This window comes from Tupaia chinensis, unplaced genomic scaffold, assembly GCF_000334495.1.
Source record: "Tupaia chinensis unplaced genomic scaffold, TupChi_1.0 Scaffold000197_1, whole genome shotgun sequence".
NCBI classification, from domain to species: domain Eukaryota; kingdom Metazoa; phylum Chordata; class Mammalia; order Scandentia; family Tupaiidae; genus Tupaia; species Tupaia belangeri.
The window spans coordinates 8,462,487-8,484,541 of record NW_006159672.1 but is presented as its reverse complement, the minus strand read 5'-3'; the positions used below and the strand labels follow the sequence as shown (position 1 = coordinate 8,484,541).

At 53.7% G+C, this 22,055-nt stretch overlaps 1 protein-coding gene across 4 annotated transcripts; it reads right to left on the bottom strand.

Moving 5' to 3' along the window:
* Window positions 1–8,747: 8,747 nt before the first annotated feature.
* GUK1 (guanylate kinase 1) lies at window positions 8,748–22,055 on the bottom strand. Of its 4 annotated transcripts, XM_006146979.3 has the most exons (9): window positions 21,908–22,000; window positions 15,375–15,486; window positions 12,532–12,645; window positions 12,088–12,129; window positions 11,233–11,329; window positions 10,400–10,538; window positions 10,247–10,331; window positions 9,488–9,573; window positions 8,748–9,134 (listed from the first exon to the last, which is right to left on the bottom strand). In XM_006146979.3, exons 3-9 carry the CDS (start codon window positions 12,641–12,643, stop codon window positions 9,099–9,101), a joined length of 597 nt encoding a protein of 198 aa, XP_006147041.1. In that variant the 5' UTR covers window positions 12,644–12,645; window positions 15,375–15,486; window positions 21,908–22,000; the 3' UTR covers window positions 8,748–9,098. The 4 variants fall into 4 exon arrangements, with proteins under 4 accessions (XP_006147041.1, XP_006147039.1, XP_006147043.1 ...); XM_006146977.3 differs by lacking the exon at window positions 15,375–15,486 and having other exon boundaries at window positions 21,908–22,055; XM_006146981.3 differs by lacking the exons at window positions 15,375–15,486; window positions 21,908–22,000 and adding an exon at window positions 15,272–15,357.

Here is a 22,055-nt window from a genome sequence, read left to right as displayed (position 1 = left end):
TGCCCTCAAGCCCCTGCACTCCAGTGGCCACCAGCCTTGACTCTTGTGACCTCATTTGCCTTTAGCCCTTTGTCCCTGCAGCCCCATGGGCCCTTAGACCCCCACAGTCCCTAAGGCCTTATCAGCCCTCAGTTCCTCAACAGCTATGCTGTCTTTCTCCACACCCTGCATAGCAGCTCTGGTCCCTTAGCCTCCACAAAGGATACCCATCCTTTCTCAAGTCCCTTGCTGGTCTCAATGCACCAGGGCAGCCTGCTGCCCCGGCTGGGCATCCAGAGAGCCAAGGCTCCTGTCCAGTGCCTGCTCCTGGTCCTCTTTGATTACAGCCCAGACCATCCCCAGTTGGAAGGCAGGGCAAGACTGGGCATCTGTCCAGCAAGTCTCCAGATACAGTTATGCACAGCCACACTTAAGTACCTGTGGTACTCAGAGATAAGTGAGCCCTAAGTAGGCATATGCCTAGGAGAGGCACATGGGAAGGAGACAGTGGCCTGCAGCCTCCCACTGCCCACCCCTCCCTCACTGCTGCCCCAGTACCTGCAGGCCAGTACCTGCTCCTGGGTAGCTTAGGGGCAGGAGACCCCTGAGCAGCGAAGATTCTGGCTCCCTCCCTCCTGAACTGAGCCTGGAAAGCAGCAGCTGGCAGGTGTGGGACAACAGCAGAAGCTAGTGGGGGCTCCCAGCCTCTTTATGCAGTGGGGACCTCCCAGTTGGGGCAGGAAGAGGGGGCAGCCAGGGTTCCTGTGGAAGTGGCCCTGCTTCCTCACATCTGTGCAGCACCCCTTCAGAGCCACATATACATTCATGTGTGTGCATATTCACAGATGCACTTTCTTGTGTATACATGTACAAAGACTCAGAGGCACATTTGCACTGATGTATGCAAACATACTAATGCACACACATGACTGCACTCACAGGTGCAAAACCACAGACTCATATGAAAACACATACATTTGCGCTCACATGTACACACACATGCAAAATTTCTTATGCACGCATGTGCAAATACAGATACATAGAGTATTTAAGTACCCACATTTGCACAAGACTTCCCACAGTTCCTAAGGCCTTATCAGTCCTCAGATAAGGTGTACAGATGTACGTTCACACTCTCATAAGTGCACTCACAACTTGTATGCATACACATGCACATGCATACTCAGACACAATAGATGTACACATGCATAGGCATGCATGCAAACATAAATACATGCTATACATGCACATATGCGAAACATGTACACATGAGAAACCACAGTGCACATGTGTGTAAGCATGAAAGCACATGTGTGGTCATATGTGTACATGTGCATGCACCTGTGTGCACTCATATGATACCTGCACCATCACACATGTGTACATGCACAAAGTATGTACCCCTAGTCCTCCTGGGGCCACCTTCTCCATCCCTCTGACTCAGGCAGGCAAAGAAGCACAGAAAGACCACCTGATTCCCTCCCAGAGATGGTTCTGACTCAGCTCTAATCTAGACCCCCTCCCAGGACCTGTTCCATCACAGGATGCTGAAGCCCACTGGTTTGGGCCCAGTAGGAACCCAAGTCTAAACAGGCCACAGGAGAAATGAAGGCAGGTTCTCTGGTGGAAGGTTTGGTTTGTGGTGTTGGCCAGTTCCTGTGGTGATGTGACTGATCAGCACCAGGCATCACTGAAAGTGGAGTTGAGAAGATATATGTACAGTCAGCTCCTGAGAGCAGCTCTAGCTCAGCCCTGGGCTGACTTCCCTGGTGCTGGTGGGGTGCCTGTCACTTGTGCGTGTGTGTGCACATGCACACTCATCATGGCTGTTCATTCTGCAAGCCTGGCTCTGAGTGCTGTGGTCCTGGGGCTGACTGGAAGAGCCCAAGCCCTGGTCTCAGAGCCACACACAGGTAGACCCCCAAATCCATACCTCTAGCCTATAACTCTTCTAGCCCCAGCTAGTACTCTGACATCAGCACTCAAGCACTTCAAGCTCTAGAAGGTAAGGCACAAAAGCCAGTCTCCTCCAGAGTGGCTTCTCGTCCCACTAGACATCCTGGATTTCTGTGTCCTTGCATCCCCCTTTGGCCCATTGGCAAACCCTGAATTGACCATACTCACCCCTGCACTGCCCGGACCAATGATGCCCCACTGGGGCTTGCCTGTTCACTCCTCACTCCCTGGGAGCACCACTTTATGTGGATACTGGGTGGGGGTACCTTAAAACACCCACTCACGTGGCCTCTTTTCTGACTCTTCCTGACTAAATGCCAAGACTTCTCCTGGCCCCAGCATCAGGTAACCTGCTCTCCACACTGGCCAAGCCCACTTCTGCAGGGCCTTTACACACTCACACCACCACATGGACACACATATTCTCATGCTCATATACATGCTCAGCCTTTCCCCCAGTCTGCTTCTCCAAGGTTCCTGATCAACAGGAAAAGTTACCTTTCTGATACTACCATCTCTGTGCCTGGAGAATGTTCCATACGATAATGAATCGCAGCTGGAGACATCAGAATGCACTACGTTTAGCTTAACAGGAATATATGAATGAGTTAGGAGCAAATTGTAATGTCAGAGAGAGAGAGGAATTTTTCAAACATGTGCACATACATGCACACACACATGCACACACTCAAGTATACACACTAATGAGGGCATGCCAAAAGGACATGGGGCAGACTGAAAGCACTCCCAATGATTAAAACTCAACCAGCTTGAACAACGAAATAAAGAGGTAGTATATAGACTGGGTTATAGATTATAAGAGGCAAATGCCCCATGCAGAGAAATTCCAAATGATTTATGTAGACAGCCTTGGAGAAGAGGATCATGACTCCCTACTACCCACCCATAGACTGCATGTGGTGACCTCATTTGAGAGAACAGTATGGGAAGGGGAACAGGCACCCCCCCTCAGGTGGCCAAGGCCAACATCACAATGACGCTATGTTGATGGTGTGCACTCTCGATACCATCTGATGAAAAGGGCACTTCACTCCCATGGTCTTTCTCCCCCAAACCCATAACCCCACACAAAACATGACAGAGACTGGGACAGGGTAAGACGGGAGCCAACATGACTGCCCAGTGCTGTAGGGCTGAGGAAGCAGGTGGGCTCAGCTGAGACGTGGGAGGAGAGGAGAGAAATGCTGCCCACCCTGGGAGCCAGGCCCCAGCATGTGCAGGTCTAAGTGCAGGAGACTTTGTTCAAAGAAAATCTCACCTTAAACCTAGACCTTGGGCAGGATCTAGGATGAGGTTTGGTGGAGAGAAGCTTTAGTTCAGCCAAGAGGCTGTGGGTTGCCCCTGGGTGTCAGGGTCTAAGAGGCCGACCTGGGAGTGACAGTGGATAGTTGGGGGAGGGAGGGGCAACCACAGGAGTCTGCCATCCAGGATCCTGCCTGGCTCCAGGCCTGGGAGTGGTCAGTCAGGGTCAATTGGGGAAGGAAACTATGGGAAATACGGGCTGCTGTGGGCATGTTTGGAGGAGGAATGAGTAGAGAGGAAACTATTATTAAGGGCAGTCACAACAGGGACGAGGAGTTTCTCAGGGGGAGCTAGGAGCCTATAGTGGGGGATCCACAGGTCCTAAGAGCTTACAGCTGGGGCTGACAGGACTGAGGGCATATAGTGAAGCTGGGGATGTGAGGAACTCATGGGAAGATGGTCTCACAGTGGGCGTTGGAGGCTCCCAGAGGGGGCTGAGTACTAACAGTGATGTGTGGGAGTGTTGGGGGGTCTCATGGTGGAAGCCTTCCCAAGCTTGCCGACTACCTGCTCCAGCCCAGAGCACACTGGGCTCTCACATGCTTGACGACTCTTTGGATTGTTCTGGGGGCTTTTTGACAGGAGCTGAAGAGGGAGGGAGGCTGCCTGGATATAGCAGGGGGTAGTGGGTAGAGCCATGGGCTCATGCTGGTGTCAGTGTGGCCCGACCAGCAGCCAGGGCTGAGCTGGAGGTGGGGGCTGCCTCTGGGAGGGGTCTCTTCCAGCATGAGCAAGTCCAGGTCCAGGCTGTCCATACCCAGTGGCACCATAGGAATGACCAGCCAGCTCTGCAGACTGAGGGTAGGCGGAGGGTTCTTCTCTCCTTTTAAGTCCCTGCTCACTCAGGGTCTGAACAATAGGGTCCTGGGGTGGTGGGGGGCTTGAGAACCAGGGAACGATTCACTCCCAGCATGTCCGCCTGTAGCACAGTAGGGTCAGAGGGCCCTGCCCAGATATTTCCTTCCCATTTCCACCCTCTCCAGGGCAGAACGAGCAGGACAGAGTGGGGTGGGGCAGGCTTCCTCCTGCTCAGGATGGGGACTGCCAGGAAGGGCACCCCCCTCCTCCCCGTGCTCAGCTCATCCAGCAAAGACCCACATGAACCTTCCCTAGGACCCTTCCAGGCACGAGGGCCTGGTTCCCTCAGACAGCCTCTCCTCCTCAAGAACAATGGGACTCAAGTTAGCAGCAAGAAACTGGGATCCCTGGTCCACACAAGTACCCCCTGCAGCCCAGGGCAGGCTCAGAGGTGCTCTCCCCAGTCCCCCAGCCCTGACTGCCCCTCTACCCCACTGATGCCAGACCCCCTGGGCTCCTGCAGGGCAGAGCCTCCTTCTCCTCAAGTCCCCCTGCAGTCCACCCACTTCTCAATTAAGGGCCATGTGTGAGAGACAGCTGTCACTCAGAGGGTGCTACCTGCCACCTTAAGGCTTCAGTCCCATACACCCCAAGGAACACAATTTGTCCCCATCCCAACGGGTCAGGCCCCACAGCTAGGGGTCCCAGCACACACCGTGGCCTCCCCTTCTCTGTTCTGCCACAGCAGCTCTGTGAGTCCCACCCATGGCCCCTATGTTCCTCCTCTAAGCCTCTTACTGGCCTTACGTCCAACCTGGGTGCCCCAGGACTATAAGCCCCCAAGTGCATGCCACGTCCATGCTTCTTCAGGGCACTCCTGCCCAGTGGGAGCTGTGTAGCCTAAACATCATAGGACTCAAACCTCTGGCCCAGGGACCTGCTTTCCCACATCCTCTGCTCCAGTGGTTTCAGGACCCCTTGCTGCTGGGCCTGTACACACTGAAGGGCCCCAGCTGGTGTGGGCACTGGCCAGCCTCTCCTAGCCTCTCCTTCCTGCCAGCAGCCCAGGGTTCTATCCACCTGCCCTGCTGGGGTTAGATCCCAGGTCCCCAAGTTGTCAGGACAAAGTTCAGTCCTAACAGCGTCCTCAGAGTCTTCCTAACCCATTTGTGCCCACCTCACAGATGGCCTCACTGGACGATGCTGGACTCACTTTTTTCTTTGTAATCACTCTTGTAAGTGTGTACACAACATAATACATACAGCCTCCATACACAATTTCATGTGTGCACACATGTGCTGTCACCCACTCTTAACTCTCAGATTTTCATGCACTCAGGTACATGCTCACACACATATTCACACTCACACTACCTCAGACCCTGAGCCAATTCACCCTCAACCCCACCACAAGCTCTTCTCAGAGAAGCCCTGGAAGGTGAAGTGCTCCTGCTGCCACTCCCAAGTGTCCGCCCCCTCTCAGGGTTCCCTTCACGTATAGCCGCAGTTGAACTGATCAGAGCCCAGGGAGTCCACTGTCCAGGTCACACTGTACCTGCTCAACAGGTGCTCAGAGAATGTTAGAGGACCATGTGGATGCTGAGTAAGCTGGGAGGTGGCCCAGGAACTCAGGATGGAGGTGTGCAAAGGTGCCGATTCCCCCCAGAGCTGCCCAAGATGCAGGTGGCTAGGAATAGTAACAGTTGTCAGCTGCAGCCCTAGTGGCATCAGGACCTGGTGCTCCAGGCTGGTGTCCCCTCACCCTCTTGAGCCTGCACCACCTCCTCCTCTTGGCTGCCCTCTCCTCCCTGGGGGTGGGTACAGACATGTGGGCATCCCTTTAGGGCTGTGTGTGGAGGGGTCCCATGTGCTGCCCTTCCTCACCCACTGCCTAGAACTCCCTCTGCAGGAGCCCCAAGGACGTACAGAGCTACTTGGCCTAAAACAGGAAGTAAGGGGAAGCAAAGGCTGATTCTCTCTTAGAGAGAGAGGAGTGACTCAGTCATCATTGTTCAGTCTGAACAGTCCCTTCGGGCCAGACCCTGGGTTGTTGACAGAGGCCAAGAGTTGAGTTGCCCTTGCAGAAATGGAGCCCCCGAGTGTAGGTGTGGGCAAGAGGAGTGAAGACATGAAGCTGCCCTGTCCCCGGTAATCCCCCAGTCACCTGTGCCCTCTCTGCCCTCTGCCTGGATGCATGCAGGGTACACCATCCACTGATACACACATTCCATCTTTGCTTCCCTTGTCCCTCCTTAATTCTGCTGAATCCACCTGCCCCTACCTTCAGCCAAGTGGGAGTTCCCATGTCTGCCTTTAACCAAACCTTGAATGGAAGAGCATCATACAATCTGGGCTGATGCAGGCCTGCCCTTGTTCAGCAGCCCCAGATTACTCCTGTGTTCCTGGTGGGACAGAAGGGCCCTCCTGGACTGACATAGCCCCAGCTCTGTCACTGACCACCCCATCCTATTACTGACAGCCTGTCAACAGACCCACCCCAACCACTCTATGTAAAATTCCCACTCAGGTGGTTTATCCCAATGTCTGCAGGATACTGGGATGAGCTCCCTGCTGAGTTCCTGGGATCTTGGCAAGTGCTCTTAGTAGTTGTTAAAAGAATGAACTGTCTACAGCATTGAGGGCCACGGGGCTGGTTCTGAATGGAGAACAAACCTCCTCAGGTGCGGCTGGTCCCTTGGCTTTCCTGATTTCCTACAGAAAGTACTTTGGGACTGTACTGAAGGCTGAGTCGGGCCAGATTAGCAGAAAGTACTTTAAGGCTGTGCTGAGCCTGAGCTGGGCTCCAGATTTGCAGAAGGAGCTTTAAAGTCGAGCTCAGGCTAAGCCAAGTCCCAGATTAGCAGCTGCGTGCAGACTTGTCTGTGTAAGGGGTGGAGTGGGTCTCCCTCACCTCAAGGTCTGCTCTGTGAGATTTGTCCACCGAGGGCAAGGATGACTATGCCCAGTTAGACCCTCAGAGTCCCTTTGAGAGTGGAGGGCTGGGCCTGGTGCCCAGAGCTCTTCCTGTCTCAGCCTCAACAGAGCAAGGCCCCCGCTGCTAGATACACTGCAGCTGGCTGATGTGGACTGACCTGTCCGACTGTGGCTTGAGGGGCCCCAGCTGCTGGGGGACATACTGGTTGTAACCCCTCCCTGCTCACCAGTCAGGCCCTAAGACATCTGCCTCCAGATACCCCCTACCCATGGAATCTCATCATCCCAACAGACTCAACCAGTCTGCCTCTGCCCGTGAGGGATGATGCGTCACCCAGCCCTTGGTTCTAAACCTCAGGGTTGGGCAGAGGGCCCATCAAGCATGGTCACTATTTCCTCCCCAAGGGTCAGTCCTCCTGTTACTCCCCCGCTCTGCAAAAGGGCCCAAGAGGCCAGTAGGAGACCAGGAAGTGGTGGTGCTGCCCAACCCTGGCTGGCAAAGTGAGAGTGGATAGCACCCAGCCCCACAGGACACTGCACACCTGGTCCCTGCCCCAGATGTTGGGGGAGATGACCTACCTTTTCCAGGCCAGGAAATGTGAGTCTCTCTCTCAGCTCTCCCACCTGCCTGCCGGACGCTGGTCCTCACCAAGGATGTGCGGCTGGGCCAGGGCCACCTCTCGCCACCAAGCACAATGGAGGGTGGGGGAGGGGCCTTCAAGGACCTCATTGTTCCCCCTGAGGCCTCAGGGTCTGAATCCCTGATTGTCCCTGGGGGCTGGGCAGCAGCAAGCTGGGCTGGGCCCACAGCAGGTCGAAGGCCAGCCCAGCCTGGGCTCCCAAGAGCTCCCTGGGCCACACCTGCTCTCAGGCTTCTAGGAAGCTGCCCAGAGCCACCCTCTTCTCCACTTCCACCCCTACCTCGCCTCCAGGCCAGCTCTCGTCTGCCTTCCTCAAGGAGCATCTGGGCTTTTGGATGAAACCCAGAACTCCCTGATCTCCTCAGCTATTTCCGTCTGGGCTCCCTGCCTGCTTTCCTCCTCCAGTTGAAGGACCCCAGAAATGTAGCCAGAGCTCAATGGTAAGGCCACAGATAGGAGCGGGGGGAGACAGCTGCTCTTGACTTAGAGGGGGTCTCCTCTGTAAATCCCCTCTCCCAGACTCTGGGCTGGGTCAGCCTCTCCTGGAGCCTTGGACTGTGCTCAGTGGGCTGTGCTCAAGGCTAATGAGAGCATGTGGCACCAAAACACTCCTGGGACACAGGGCCGGACCCCATAGCCTCAGCTCCCCATGATCTGCCTCTTGGTGTTGCCAGGAGTCTTCCTCCCTGGTCAGCAGTGTTTGTCTCTCTGCAAACCTTGGCCTGACTCAGGACTAGCCTGAGGGGTGGCAGCAGGAGCTTTCCTGAGTTGGCCCATGCAGAATGCCCTACTCTCCTCTTGCTGGCTGGCCTGCAGGCCGGTCAGAGTAGACCCTGTTGGTCTTCCTAGAACAACCATCCAGCCGGGGACTGGCTCTCCGGAGAAGACAGGAGCAGCCTTGGCTGACATCCAATGACTGGCAGATGTGGGGGGACAACAGCCAGGGGCCAGCAGACACCTAAGCAGAGGCTACTTGGCAGCCCTCCTTGGAGCTGGCAGGTGATAAGTGGGCTCTCAGGGGCCAGGGATCTAGGCATGGAGGGTTGCAGCCCCAGCTTTGCCACCAGAGACCCTGGCCATTCCTGCCCAAACTAAGACCGGCACTCTACTAGTTGGCACATTGTAATCCAACAGTTATTTTATTAAGATGTCAACCCCGGCTCCAGCGGGAGGGACAGGGATAGGGACAGAGGACAGCCCAAGGAGGGCAGACTGGGGAAGCCCTGGGGTCCTCTGATCACAGAGAGTGAGGAAAGTGGACAACACCTCCTCCAACCCCAGGTCCTGGGTGCCAGCTAAGAGTACAGAGCCACCATGTGGCCAGCCAAGGTAGCAGTTCCATGCACCCCACTAGTGGGCACCCCTCCCTGGTCCTGCATGGGTCCTAGGTGCCCAGGCCAGACCCTGCCTGGAGCCTGGGAAGGATGGGGCATAAGAAGTGCCCCCTGGAATGGAGAACAGACCTCCTCAGGTGTGGCCGGTCCCTTGTGCTTTCTTGATTTCCTGCCAGGAATGGAGAAAGAAGAGGGATCAGGGTAGGCTGGCAAGGCTGGCATCAGGATGAGCTAGGCCTGCCTCCCTTCCCTCGTGGGGAAAAGGGGTCTGTCTGGTCCTTGTGCTCAGTCAGCCATGTGACCTGTCTGAGCCTCAGCTATTCCAAATACAGCAAAGGTCTGAGAGCCTCCAGCCTTTCCCTGGTGACTTGCATAAATTAGCACAAAGACCCAGGACCTGGGCAAGGGCTGCCCCCGGGGATGAGGCGGCTGGGGATGACAGAGTCCGGGATGAGGCAGGTGAGGATGATCCAGGTAGGGATGGGGCAAGGTAGTGACAATATAGTTGGGAATGGGTCCCACCTCAGAGAGTGCCTCCTTCAGTGTTGCGTAGGCCTTGTCCAGGTTGTCGTTGACAATGACCAAGTCAAACAGGCCAGGCTCCTTGCCTAGAGGCAGAGAGCTGGGCTCAGAGACACAGTGAGCCACAGCGGCCCTCACCCCAAGCTCCTATATAGACTGCTAGAACTGACTGCTTGGCTGTGGATGGCCCTTTCCTGTCTAACCATGGGCCTATCCAGGCTGGAAAGGGACAGTCCCTGGGACTCATCCTTGGGCCCACTACCCCCTTCTCTGCAGTATTCTCAGTTGGGGGCTCAGTTCTATTAGAACCAGAGCCCTGGATCCTGAGTACCATAGCTCCCCACCAGGTCCTATCTGGCCTTGCCCAGGACCCTGGTTGGGGGTTTGCAATCTCTTGTCATGAGGCTACCCTCACCCTCTACAAAAGCAGCAGGTCATTCAAATAATATCTTCTTCTAGTGGGCCTAAATCAGATCCAGAGGGAAAGGAAACAGCCATGAGAAAAGATCCATGATGTCTCCTACATGGGTAAGAGGAAGTGTCTAAGACACTCCACAGACTGGGTGACAGTGGAGGATCTGGGGACCCTCACAGGGATTCTGGATTACAGAGTGGTCTGAGAACCTCACAGGATCTCAGTGCTATAGGAATCAGAGCCCCGACTCCCTTCTCTTGTGCACACCCAGTTCAGGCTCTCTCTGTGTCATGGTGTAGGGGCACCAGTGATGGGACACCACAGGGGGCCACAACTGCACTTACTGCTCTCCATGTCAGCACGGGCAGCAGCCAGCCGCTTGGCCAGGCTTTCCTCGGTCTCAGTGTTGCGAAGCCGCAGCCGCTGCTCCTGAAAGGCAGGTCTGCCAGGTCAGCAGCCTCCTAGGCACAGACCGCCCCCCAGTCCCTGGCACCCACCAGTACATCCAGTGAGGGTGGTTGAACTGAGATATAGATGGGCTGCAAGTCAGTTTTCTTGATGTTCCGCACGCCCTGCAGGTCCACGTCCAGCACGCAGATGCGGTTCATGGCCTGCACGGCCCGCACAGCTGCCTTGCTGGAGGGCCCAGGGGAATAGAGGACAGAGTCAGACTTCAAGTGCGGATCTTGGGTGTGAGCTCCATCAAGCTGGGGGTCCTCAGGAGCACTTGGGGTATATTGCATGACTTTGCCAGTCACCCCCAGGCCTTTGAGAGCCTTAGCGAGACCCATTATTTCACCCAACCTCCTATCCTCTCCCTTCCTTTAAGGTCTATGGACCCTGGCCTAGGGGGCTACAGGGGCCTTTCCTGACCCTGGCACCCATTACACTTTCTGGAACTCCCAAGTATGCTCTTGCCAATAAGGTTCTCTGCTGGCATGGCCTCCACTCTCAGGAGGAACAGAACAATGCCCCTCCAGGCTGTGCCTGTGGCAAATATCAGGAGAGCCTGGAAACAGCTGATGCATGGTGGCAGGACTGGGCCTGCCCGTTCCCAGAGGCCTCCCCAGCCAGGCCCAGTGGCCCCCATGGGAGGAGTCAGTGAAGCCTAGTGCCCAGGTTGGAGGGAAGGGGGTGATCACGTGACCTACAGACCTACAGACTCAGGTCCCTGGGTCACTGACTCGCCACCACTCATGACCATCCCTACAGACAGCCTGGACTGTGGGTAAGTGGAGGGGAACAGCTGGAATGCTCCCTGTTGCCCATCAGGACTCCTAGGGGGAGGCCAGGACCATGATCCCAGGACCTAGCACTGAGTGCAACCCACCTTGTCCCGTACAGGTTCCCTGAGAATTCGGCGTGCTCGATAAAGTCACCTGCAGCAATGTCCCGCTGCATCACCTCCCTTGTCACAAAGTAGTAATCTGGAGAGGAAAAGGGATTGTCCAAAGGGTACCCATGGCCTGGCCAGGACTCATGGGTAGTCAGGCTGGGCCTGTATGTTAACCTTCCACCCATTCCATACTCAGGGCTGCTCTGGTCAGATCTGCACTGGGCCAGGAGAGGACAGATGCCACTTCTCACACTGTCCTCATGGGGAGGGAGGAAGCACTGGAGACCTTCTGGCTTCCATGGGGGAAGGTGGAACTGGAGACTGCCAGCTTCCACAAGGGAGGTTGGGGCAGGAGGTGGGGCTGGGGACCAGTGTGCTCTATAGGAGAGGTTGGAGAACTCCCACACTAGCATCAGGTAGGCAGGAATAGGCCTATATAGCAGGACCACAGAAAATGTCTATCATGTGCTGAACAGTGCACACCAATGCTCTCAGCCACACGCTAGGGTGCAAGCCCAGGGCACAGCTGGGGAGCAGCTATGCCATAGCTGCCTTGGCTGTTGGACCAGGCCCACCTCTCAGACCTCCATCCATTTCTCTCACGTCTCCCACATGGGCCATAGCACTGGCACGTGCTACACTGCACATGACGCAATCAAGTCAGCTCGCCAGGAGGCAGAGAGGGACCTGTCTAACAGAGGTGGAGACTGAGCCATATGCACTACAGCCCACAGGCAGAGGATGTCCTCACTGTGCCTCCTGAACATCCCAGGATCCCCTGCACCCTCCCAAGACCATCTCTGTGCAGCTGCTGCCGCCAGGGCCCAACAGACCTCCAGACAAGCTCACCTTTGCCGTTCTCTTCGCCAGGCCGAGGATCCCTTGTGGTATCTAAGAAAAAGTCCTGTCACCCTCCATGGGGCAAGCAGAGTGCTCTATCCCTACCACTGTTGACCCTAAAAGGGCCAGCTCAGGCTTCAGGGGGCACCGTAGCAGGTGGCCATGTAGACCTGCAACCATTGGGGCAGGAGGGACTCAGGAGCCAAAGAGTGTAGCTAATCCCCGTCCTCAGAGGGCCACTGAGTCCCCAGTATGTTACTGAAGACACAGGCCCCCTGGGAAAAAGAAAGAAGGACCAGAGACAGTGAGCACAATGCACCACCCACCCCAGACTGTGTGTGAGGATGCAGGGTGGAGGGTTCCAAGTCCAGGAGTGGTTACAGTACTGGGGGCTGTCTCTCACCAGCCCCCCCAGACCCTCCCACCCCCTCTCCTTGTCCCATTGAGACTCACGGGACACACTGAAGCCAAAGATGCTGTCATGCTCCTGGAGCAGTTTCTTCAGCAGGGTGCTCTTCCCGGCCCCCGATGGCCCACTTAGCACCACAGGCCTGGGTCCCGACATTCCTGTGGTAAGGGCAGATGGTCAGACATCAGCGGGGCCCGAAGGACTCCTATGCTTTCTAGGTCACTGTCCTCATTAATTTAACCCAACACAAGGCTGACTTGGGACCTGAGACCCTAGGTGTACCTCCTCCTGGGCTAAGTCACCTTATAACATGCAATAGTCACAAAACAGCACTCAAACCACTTTCAACAGAAAAAGGCACATGAAAGTAGGGAAGGCCCAACGATAAGGTTCTCAGCCAGAGAGACCCTTGACTAGAACCCACTAAGGGCAGCCCCACAGGCTTCTCTGGCCTAGGATGCTGACCACTTCAGTCCACCCCACATCATGGAGGCTGTGGCCCCTAAGACCCTAGCCTGAAACCATCCACCCCACACGGGGGCCTATTTGGCTATTTGTGGTACTGCCTATTGGGCTGCTGGGTGTGGAGCAGGAGTATCCCTGTCCTTGTGTCTCTGAACCCCATGCCCCACGGACACAGCCTCATTAAGGTCCGAGTTTAAGCCAATTCCAGGAACTTCCTATCAGACTTGGGATCCCTGTCTCTGATACTCAAAACCTGAAAAGGACAGACTATCAACAGGAGGACAGGCTGCCTTCCTATCCCTCCAGGGGGGCAGTGAGCACAGTGCAGGGCTCAGATGTCTGCTGCAGGAGAGGGCACTAACAGGCCAGGAAAGAGCAGAGCCACCAAGGTCTGGGGGATCCATCCCAATGAGGACCTGAACTTTCTTCTGTTCCCTTATACTAACTCCTCTCATTTCAGTCCTGTCTCCTGCCAGCCCACGCTCCCCACCACTCTGTCTCTACTGGCTTACCCCAAGCAGGCCCTTCTTGCCCTAGAGATACGGCTTGGCAGCCCCCTCGGAGAGAGAACCCACCTGCTCTGTTGTAGGGCAGTCAGCTTGGAGAGTCAACGGCTGTTCTAGACTGAGGACTGGGGACTGGTGATGGGGGTTGTGTCCCTAATCTCTAACAGGCTTATTCTCAGTGCTTTGAGCTATAAATCCCCAGGGTGCCCAGCCCTTCATCCTAACAGAAGCCAGCCCCGCCTACTAGCTATGCAGATAGGAAAGGCCACTCTCACCCTATTCTTAAGATGGACACCTGCCCACCCAGCTCTAGTGGCTAGGAGCAGCATTCAGGATCGGGGTGAGAGGAGGGAGAGCTGATGCAAGGCAGGGGGCTGGGGGATTTAGGATGCCACTCTGTTCTGGGACCCTGAGAAGCCGGAAAACCCCGGGAGCATTTGAGGAGCTGATGAGACTCCCTGGCAACGTGAGTACTTTGGAAACCACAAGTGTGCTTCCTGCGCAGGCTCCACACCTTTCAAGCTGCAGGGGGTGTGAGGGCAGCTTGTGCTGGGAGAGGGGAGGGCCTGTACTAGCCCAGGCAGCTCTCCAGCAGGGCCCTGGGGCTGCTCTTAATCTTCAATGTAGGCCAATAGGTAATCTCATAAAAACACTTCTGCTGTGGTTCCCCTATGCACAAGCACATGCTACATGCACATAGATACATATGACATACATGTACAAACATATGAACACATACACAGCATAGAGGTGAAACACGCAGGGTGACCTAACAAAAAAGATGTAGGCAGAAGGTATCCTAGGGGAATGCACCAAATGGAATGTGTTTTATAATCTTTAAGTGATGACTTCCTTGTTTTTTTTTGCATCTATCTCATGAACACACCATTTTTTGTTTTTGTTTTTGCTATCGGGCATACGCTCTAGCTAGAGAGAGAGAGAAAGTGAGAATGCACCCCTAGTGGGTATAGCCACACTACAATCCCTTCTTCTCCACTCTCCTTGCAGGATTTTAGGGATGCACGCACACACGTCTGGCATGTTTTTCAAACTCCAGGGTCTGGGATTTGAGCCACACAGTTGGCCATGTGAAATCCAGTGCCTTTACCACTGTGCTACCAGCTGATCCTGAACACGTCATTCTAATCTAACCATGATCCTCATTAGATGCTCAACTACTTTCTGGCCCGTCAGCTCTCTCATCCACAGAACTTGCTGCCACGCTCAGCTGGGGCTCCACTTGGTTTCTGACATTCATTCAACCCTGCTCACCCCACATATCTCTTCCACCCTGGCTCCCACATTGGTCCCTAAGGGGTCTCCCTTCCTCTCTGCCGATGGCAACAGGATGCTCAGGCAAAGAGCTTCCTGAGCTCCCAACCGCCATTAGCATACATCATAGAGGCAATCAGCGCCTTCTCTACAGCTGTCTGCACTGTGGCTCTGCTGCTGGCTGTCTCAGAGCACTCAGCTTCTCATAGCCCATGAGCCATGTGACACCTCCCCTCTAGGATCTCCCATGATGAATGAGACATGTGACCTGACAAATTCGTGCAGCTCCTAGTTCCTCTACAGGTAAAACAAGCTAATGGCAGTGCTTACCTTAGAGCATGTTTAAAGACAAAGGTACAGTCCTTGGGATACAGTAAAAACAGCTGAGTTCACAGAAATTAAGGCTTAAAAATATTCAGAACCAACAGGAGTCAAAATGGAAAATGGCTGTTAGGGTTTAGACACAGACAGAACACTGTGACTTGAAGTGGTTCTTTATGTGAACCCCCACTAAAGGGGTTGCTACTTAACGTGGTCCTACCTGCACAGCACTGTCTCAAACTTCCAAAGCTGTTAGAGAAGCCTTTCACCCCAGAAAAAGATGGCTGTCAGCCGAGGAAGCCAGTAGGAAGAACACTGCTCACCCTAGTTGGGAAGGTCGAGCTATTAAGCAGAGTGCATGGACGTGCTATCAGTCTCAGTCTTGAGGGGAGTTAGAAGACTGTAGTTAAGCCCCATAGCGAAAGCCTGCAATACCTAAAAAACAGCAAAAAGTGGTTGAAGGAACACAGCAGAAACTGCATGTGCCCAGAGTTCTGAGGAACACTGACCTGTTGAGGGAGCCTATGTTTAAACTGCAGAGATTTGTTCCCAATAGAACACAGGACAGACACGCAGGGGTCAGAAGCAGGTGCCAGCATGATCAAAAATGTGACTAGAACTGGTGAGTCCCAGGAGTACAGTTTTAAGCACCTCACATACTGTCTTTCTGCTTCTATTGTAGGCTGCAGGAATAACATGAAAAATTTTTCTATAAACTGGGACCAGCAGGTGGCGTGATAGTTAAGGAGCTGGACACTCCGACATGGCTGACCATGATTCAAGTCCTGGACCTGGTGGCTTTCTTTCTCACTCACTCTCTCTGTCTTTCTCTGGTCAAATTTAAATGAATGAACAAATGAAAAATTAAATAATTCTCAAAAGAACTTCCATAAACTAGAACATATCTTTCTCTATAGACAAATCATGTTCCTCAGTCCAAAGGGTGCTTCACATTTCCACTGATAAACCAACTTAACATCAGATCTAATACACAGACTTATTTCCTCTAAAAAATCAGGGGAAAAAAAAAAATCCTTTCAACTTGTCCTGTCTAGTGGTCCAAGTACCTGAGAGCCTCCCTGTCACGCTGTCACTCCTGTTCCCATGGTGGAAGCTAAGAACCAGGCCTGCTCTTCATTCTTTTCTGCCTACCCAATGCCTAGTAGACGAGAAGAAATATCATTTTAGAGAAATAAAACTTTTTTTTTCTTTTGGAGAGGTTTTTGCTATGGGGTGCATGTGCTGGCCAGAAAGACAGAGAGAGAAAGAGAGACATAAAGTGAGAAATCACCCCCCAGGGGGGATGGCCACACCGCAATCCCTTCTCCATTCTCCTCTCAGGATCTTGGGCATGCACGCACAGATGCCCGGCATGAGTTTAAGCCACCAGGTCCAGGATTCGAACCACTATTGACTACATGAGAGTCCAGAGACATGGCCATTACACCAACTGCTGATCCCAAGAAATAAAAACTTTTTTTTTTTTTTGGAGAGGTTTTTGCTATAGGGCACGTGCGCTCACCAGACAGAGGGAGACAGAAAGACAGAGAGCGAGAAATCACCCCTCAGGGGGATGGCCAGGTCGCAATCCCTTCTCCTCCGTTCTCCTCTCGGGATCTTGGGCACACACGTGCAAGCACCCAGAGTGACTTTTAAGCAACCAGGTCCGGGACGTGAACCGCGGTTGACTACATGGGAGTCCAGGCGACATAGTCATTACGCTAACTGCTGATCCAAGAAATAAAAACCTTTTTAACAACACCAAAAAGACTCAAAGATATTATCAAAATCATGAGTGGGAATAACCAGAGTTAAGTTGCATACTTTGAAGGGCTCAACGTAGAAGAGTTACCAATGACCCCAAGTGCTGGATAAGCAAGGTCAGGCAAGACCCTGAGGGCTGGACCCTATATGGGGCTTCTGTCCCCCACTGTTCCATTAAGCCAGCCCTTCTCAATGTCATCTCCTGTTAACTCACCACCAGGTCCCATAACCAGTTGTTCTTTTCCCCCTCTCTTGTCACACTCAATCTGGCCTCTGTGAGGCCCACATTCCTCATTTCTATTCCCCTTCGTGCTGGGAACACTCCAGGGAACAGCTCCTCACCCCATCTCTAAGCATTTAATCCACCAAGCTCCAGACCCCTGGGGTTGCCCACCTGGCTTCTCCATGAAGAAGATCCAACCCTGCCCTGGGTTCTTCCATGATCCCTCTGTCCAGCAGGAACACTGCTGTCCTCTGTACAAATCTCCACCATGACATTGGCCCTGTTCTCTGTCCTTTTGCTCCATCCTGACTGCTCACTTCCAAGCCAGTCCCCAACAGGGCCTGAGCAAGCTCAAGCAGAAGAAGGCAGAACTGTGTTCATCCCCACTCTCAGAGTACCACACCAAAGGCTACCGTCACTGATCATAGCCCCCTGGTGGAAGTCAAGGCTCTTGGACTCATACTTAGGCTCTTAATCCTTTCTGTATGGCCAAGGACCAGCCTAGAGACCCCAGAGGGGGCCTCTCAAAGCTGCCAACCCATGGGGTGCTCTAGGAAGTCAGTGCCCCTGCAGGCTGTGAGACCTGGGCCCTCTGATTTTGATGGGCATGTGGGTCTTAAGAGTACCAGAGCTTAGCGGCATCAGCAGTTAGGTCATTTGGGAGACTCAGATGAGAGTCTAAAGGTACTCTGCCAAGTGTGAGCACCCATGGGAGAGATCTAGGGAGGAGGCAGCAGAGAGGGGTGCCGGGCTGAAAGCAAGACCCATCCTACCCACCTGTCTGCCTGTTGAAATCCTTAGAGTTCTTTAACAGATGCCCACATACCAGTGCCCTTCTCTGGCACATCATACCCATTTGGGCCCCATGATAACACCCTTACCAGCACCTCCAGTCTCCAATGTAAACTCACCAGTAAGATCCACCAGCTTCCTCTCCAACATCCACCTCCTACCATAGGACAATAAAAAGGTGGTCCCTAACATGGCTGCCCCAGCTAGTTCCCGCCTGTTCCACAGACCTTCTGGCTCTAAACTCTTATGGTGGTCAGAACCCAGAAGACCCATGACTACAAACCCACCCAGAATAGACAGGCCTCTGACAGTGACATGATATACTACAATGGACAGAAGTTCCAACACCTAATATTTATCCTAAGAGATAGGATGTGTGTTCAAGATGTAATGTCACTGCTACCTCCTTTCAGAATTGGGCAAGCCCATTTTCCACCCTGGCTCTTGGGAAATGAGGAGGGAGCCCACACCCTTTATTTAACTCCCAAGAACTGGAAAGCATGCACCTGATCTCAGTTCTCCAAGGCCTCTACCCACCTGTCCAGGCGATAAGCAACAGGTGCTTATGTTGGCACAGGATTGTGACAATGCTCACATAGCGCTCAGCACACAGCAGACACCCGAGGCCCATCCACCACCCCACACCACAGCCTGCTCTACCCGTTAGGGTGTCCTTCTTGAACTGTTCTCGCTTCCCCTTAAGCCCAAGCTTGCAAACTTCTACTAGTGTTGGTGCCATTGCCTGTCCTCTCTGGAGGGCTAAAGTACTGAGGTATGTGGGAGAATCCTGAGGGTGAAAAGACACCAGTGAGCCCAAGTGCCTCTGCAGTGGCTCCAGATGACTCTGGCTCGCCCAGGACTGTCTAGTTATTTCTGCTGTCTCACCTAAGCACAGGGTGCACAGGCACATGCAGCCCACCAACTGCTAAAAATTCTCCAGGGGCAATATTTTGCTCTCCCTGGATCCCCTGAGGCTGGCTCTGCCTTGGTAGGAGGGTACAAGACACAGAACACACAAGGGCACCCTGGCCAGCCCGGGGAGGGGCGGGTTCTGTGGGCAGACAGCGAGCAGCTGCAGGCCATGCCAGGGCAGCAAGGCCATGTAGCAGTACACCCATGTCCACCATTGGAGAGGTCATGGAGCTGCTTACCTAGGGAGGAGCTTCGGTAACTGACCATGTTGACAGGACAGTCACCAAAGCTATGCCCAGTGTCTCACAGAGCTGCAGCCTGAGGCCTTGCAGCTTCAGTGACCCTCAACAGGATGGAAACTGCTAAGCCTGACTTTTGCCCTAGCGCCTGATAGAAGTGACCAGTTCGTGGAGGTCAGAGTGTCTTCCTTTGGGGAAAAGGGAGTTCTCCAGGCAACTATGTTCATTCAGTATCTCCTACCCTTTCACCATGCCACAGCCCCAAACCCCAGCAGGCTGGCAAGAAACTAAAAAACCTGCAGCCATAAGGATCTGCTACAAAAGGAATTTCTACAGGAGCTCTGAGATGGAAGGTCTCTTGGAAGTCATAGGTGCAAACCCATATTCCAGAATGCTCTCTGCTGTTATGCTCCCTGAATTAGGCTCCTCATGCAGCTCCAGGCAGCTGCTTTCCTTGAGAAGCATTTCCTGCTCTGAAGGCAGACTTTCCTTGTGGCTTCTGTCCACTGTCCTAACCTGTCCCAAGAACTGGACACCATCATCTCCCTCCACTCTTCCAGAAGACACCAACACAGAATGCTAGTTCATATGCATGAGAACAGAGAAGTCAGCTTCCTCCAGAGCTCTTATGAGATGCAAACAAAAAGACACAGTGGCTCTGAGTTGGAGCTGGCTCCCACAAGGGAAAGCTGGTGGTACTCTCCCTAGGGACTGTGGCAGGAGGGCCACCCCACTTTTGGCTACAGGGGCTCTGAACATACAGCCTAGCTGTGTGATTCTCAGACCACCTAACCTCAAGAGCACCCCCCTTTTAATTGCCAGAAGGCATGTGAGCTCACAAGAGACAGAGTAAGAGAGAGAAAGCACCCCTCCCAATGGGATGTGGTCACATCACATGGTCATATCACAGTCCCTTTCCCTCCATTTCTATATCCTATTGGGATTTGGGGTATGCATGCACAAGCACTTGGTGTTCTTTTTCAAACCATTAGGGCTAGGATTTGAACTGTGGGGTCAGCTATATGGTATACAGCTCATTAACCACTAATGGGTGGTTTATGAGGACATGGGACCAGCCCCAGATACATTTTAAAAAGGACAACATGACATTGTCATTCCCACTACCTCTTCCCATACTGAGGCAAGAACATTTTGCTGCCTCCCAAGGAAGGTAGGCCCTGGCAGAAGGGAGCCAAGAACCGCACTGCATGAGGGGTCGGCCTGGCACCTTTTTGATACTACACAGCGGTGTGTCAGTCTCCTTCCATTACAGAAGGAGACAAATGGGCTGAGTCTTGCACAGGGGACCTCAATGCTAGCTCCACAATCTAAACAAGAGTTTACATGAGAAGAAAGTCCAAAACCCAAGAACTAGGCAGCAGGAAGAGTCCAGACCCTGTAGAATTGGCCAATCTTTCTCTCATGCAGAAGGAAGACAGAGGCCCAGCAAAGGCAGGGTCAGGGTGGGGCCCAGAGCTAGCCACAGAGGCACCTACCTCATATGCCATTCTCATCCCTTCTTTCCAACCCCTCCTTCCTGATTTTCTTCAAGTCATCTAACATACTTTTAGCTTCATCACATGTCCCCAAAAAGAGGAAGATGAGAGTTACACATGGCTGAAATGAAATGTACTCTGTTCATGCTTGTGACTCAGAATCTGCTACTGCTGGTATTAGTTCCAGCAAAAGACCAAGTGCTGGGCCAAAGCATTTCCAAAACCAAAACAAAAGCCAGGCATCCTCCTATGATTCCAAGTGTGGTTCCCATTAAGGTTTGAAAGCCCTAGTGTGTGTAGTTAGGAGTAAAGGGAATACAGGAGGTGCTCACCTCTGAGGACATTCTACTAGTCAGTGGCTAAAATTAGGAAACCACCCAAGTCCCAGATTCCTCCCTAATCCCATTCTTTGGAAGGTTTTCCTGGATACTTCAAAGGAAGTCATGTTTCAGGAAGTCTAAGAGTGACAAAAGTCCAAGAAAACTCACACTTAGGCAGATGTAATGCTGAAAGGCTCTTCCAGGGGACCCATAAAAGGTGAATACAGATGCAGTAGCAAGAGGTCAAGAGGGGGCCCACGGAAGCAAACCTTTCTTCTCCTCTGCCATGGATCCAACCCAAGACCAACTAATCATGCCCTCAGTTTCCCTAATGAAAGATAATCAAGTGGCATGTATCAGCTACTCCTCCCTAGGCCACCAACTGGAAGAATCAGTTCACTTCTCACTGTTTCCCCACAGACTCTTATCATTCCTAAGACGCTACTTAGGAAGTGTAGGTGGTCAGCTTCAGTAACCCTAACTGGGACTCTCTGGTCTTGAGGGAAGCTGAACTCCACATCCATGCCTAGAGGATGCCTGCACCAATCACCTTCTGCTCCCCAAGTACCCCATCTATGCTGGGCTGCTGAAGAGGCAAGAAATCCACACACAGCTCTCCAGGCAGTCCCAAAGCAGCTGGCTCCTACACCCGGGGCCCTCCGAGTTTGCAGGGTAGGATAGAGACCCAAGACTACACAGAGCCGGCCCACGAGAGAAGCTTCCCATTAGTTCCCTCTCCTAGCCCGCCATAATCACAGAAAAGACACCACACATCCCTGAATGCCCCCTAAGCTCGTCGGGACTCCCGGACGGCCATGCTCCTAGATCTCCCGGGATGATGGGCTCTGCTGTCCGCCATCTGGGAAGGGGCATCCAGCGGGTCATGTAAGAGCATCAGCGTGAGGTTGCAGGCTGAGGGGAATCACACGCTGCCTAGAGTTCCGCCTCCCCAAATGTCCTCCCGCGTTCTGATGACCGGCAAGGGCATGCGTCTGCAAAGCGTTCGAATGAGGAGGAACTACCGGAGGCGGCACTAACGGGCACGGGCTCCGCCGCCCTCTGACCTGGGTCAATCCACCGACCGGAGCCCGAGTCCGCACTCGCACTCACCGTCCGGAGGGGACCGGCCCAGGACTGCCGCTGCTAGCCCTGCCAGCAGGCGCCGCAGCATCACGGGCCGCCCGCCACCGCCCGCGGGGCCTACGTCACAGCGCCGCGCCTACTCGCCTCCACTTAAGAACGTCACAGCACTGCGACA

What these genes read in the sequence shown, in the direction of transcription:
- GUK1 (XM_006146977.3), bottom strand. Translation starts at nt 21,968, where the DNA reads ATGCTGCGGCGCCTGCTGGCAGGGCTAGCAGCGGCAGTCCTGGGCCGG. An exon ending in GGGAACCTGTACGGGACAAG is followed by an intron (nt 10,539 to 11,232) that starts GTGGGTTGCACT and finishes TGGGCCCTCCAG; the next exon opens with CAAGGCAGCTGTGCGGGCCG. An exon ending in TGAAGGAGGCACTCTCTGAG is followed by an intron (nt 9,135 to 9,487) that starts GTGGGACCCATT and finishes CATTCCTGGCAG; the next exon opens with GAAATCAAGAAAGCACAAGG.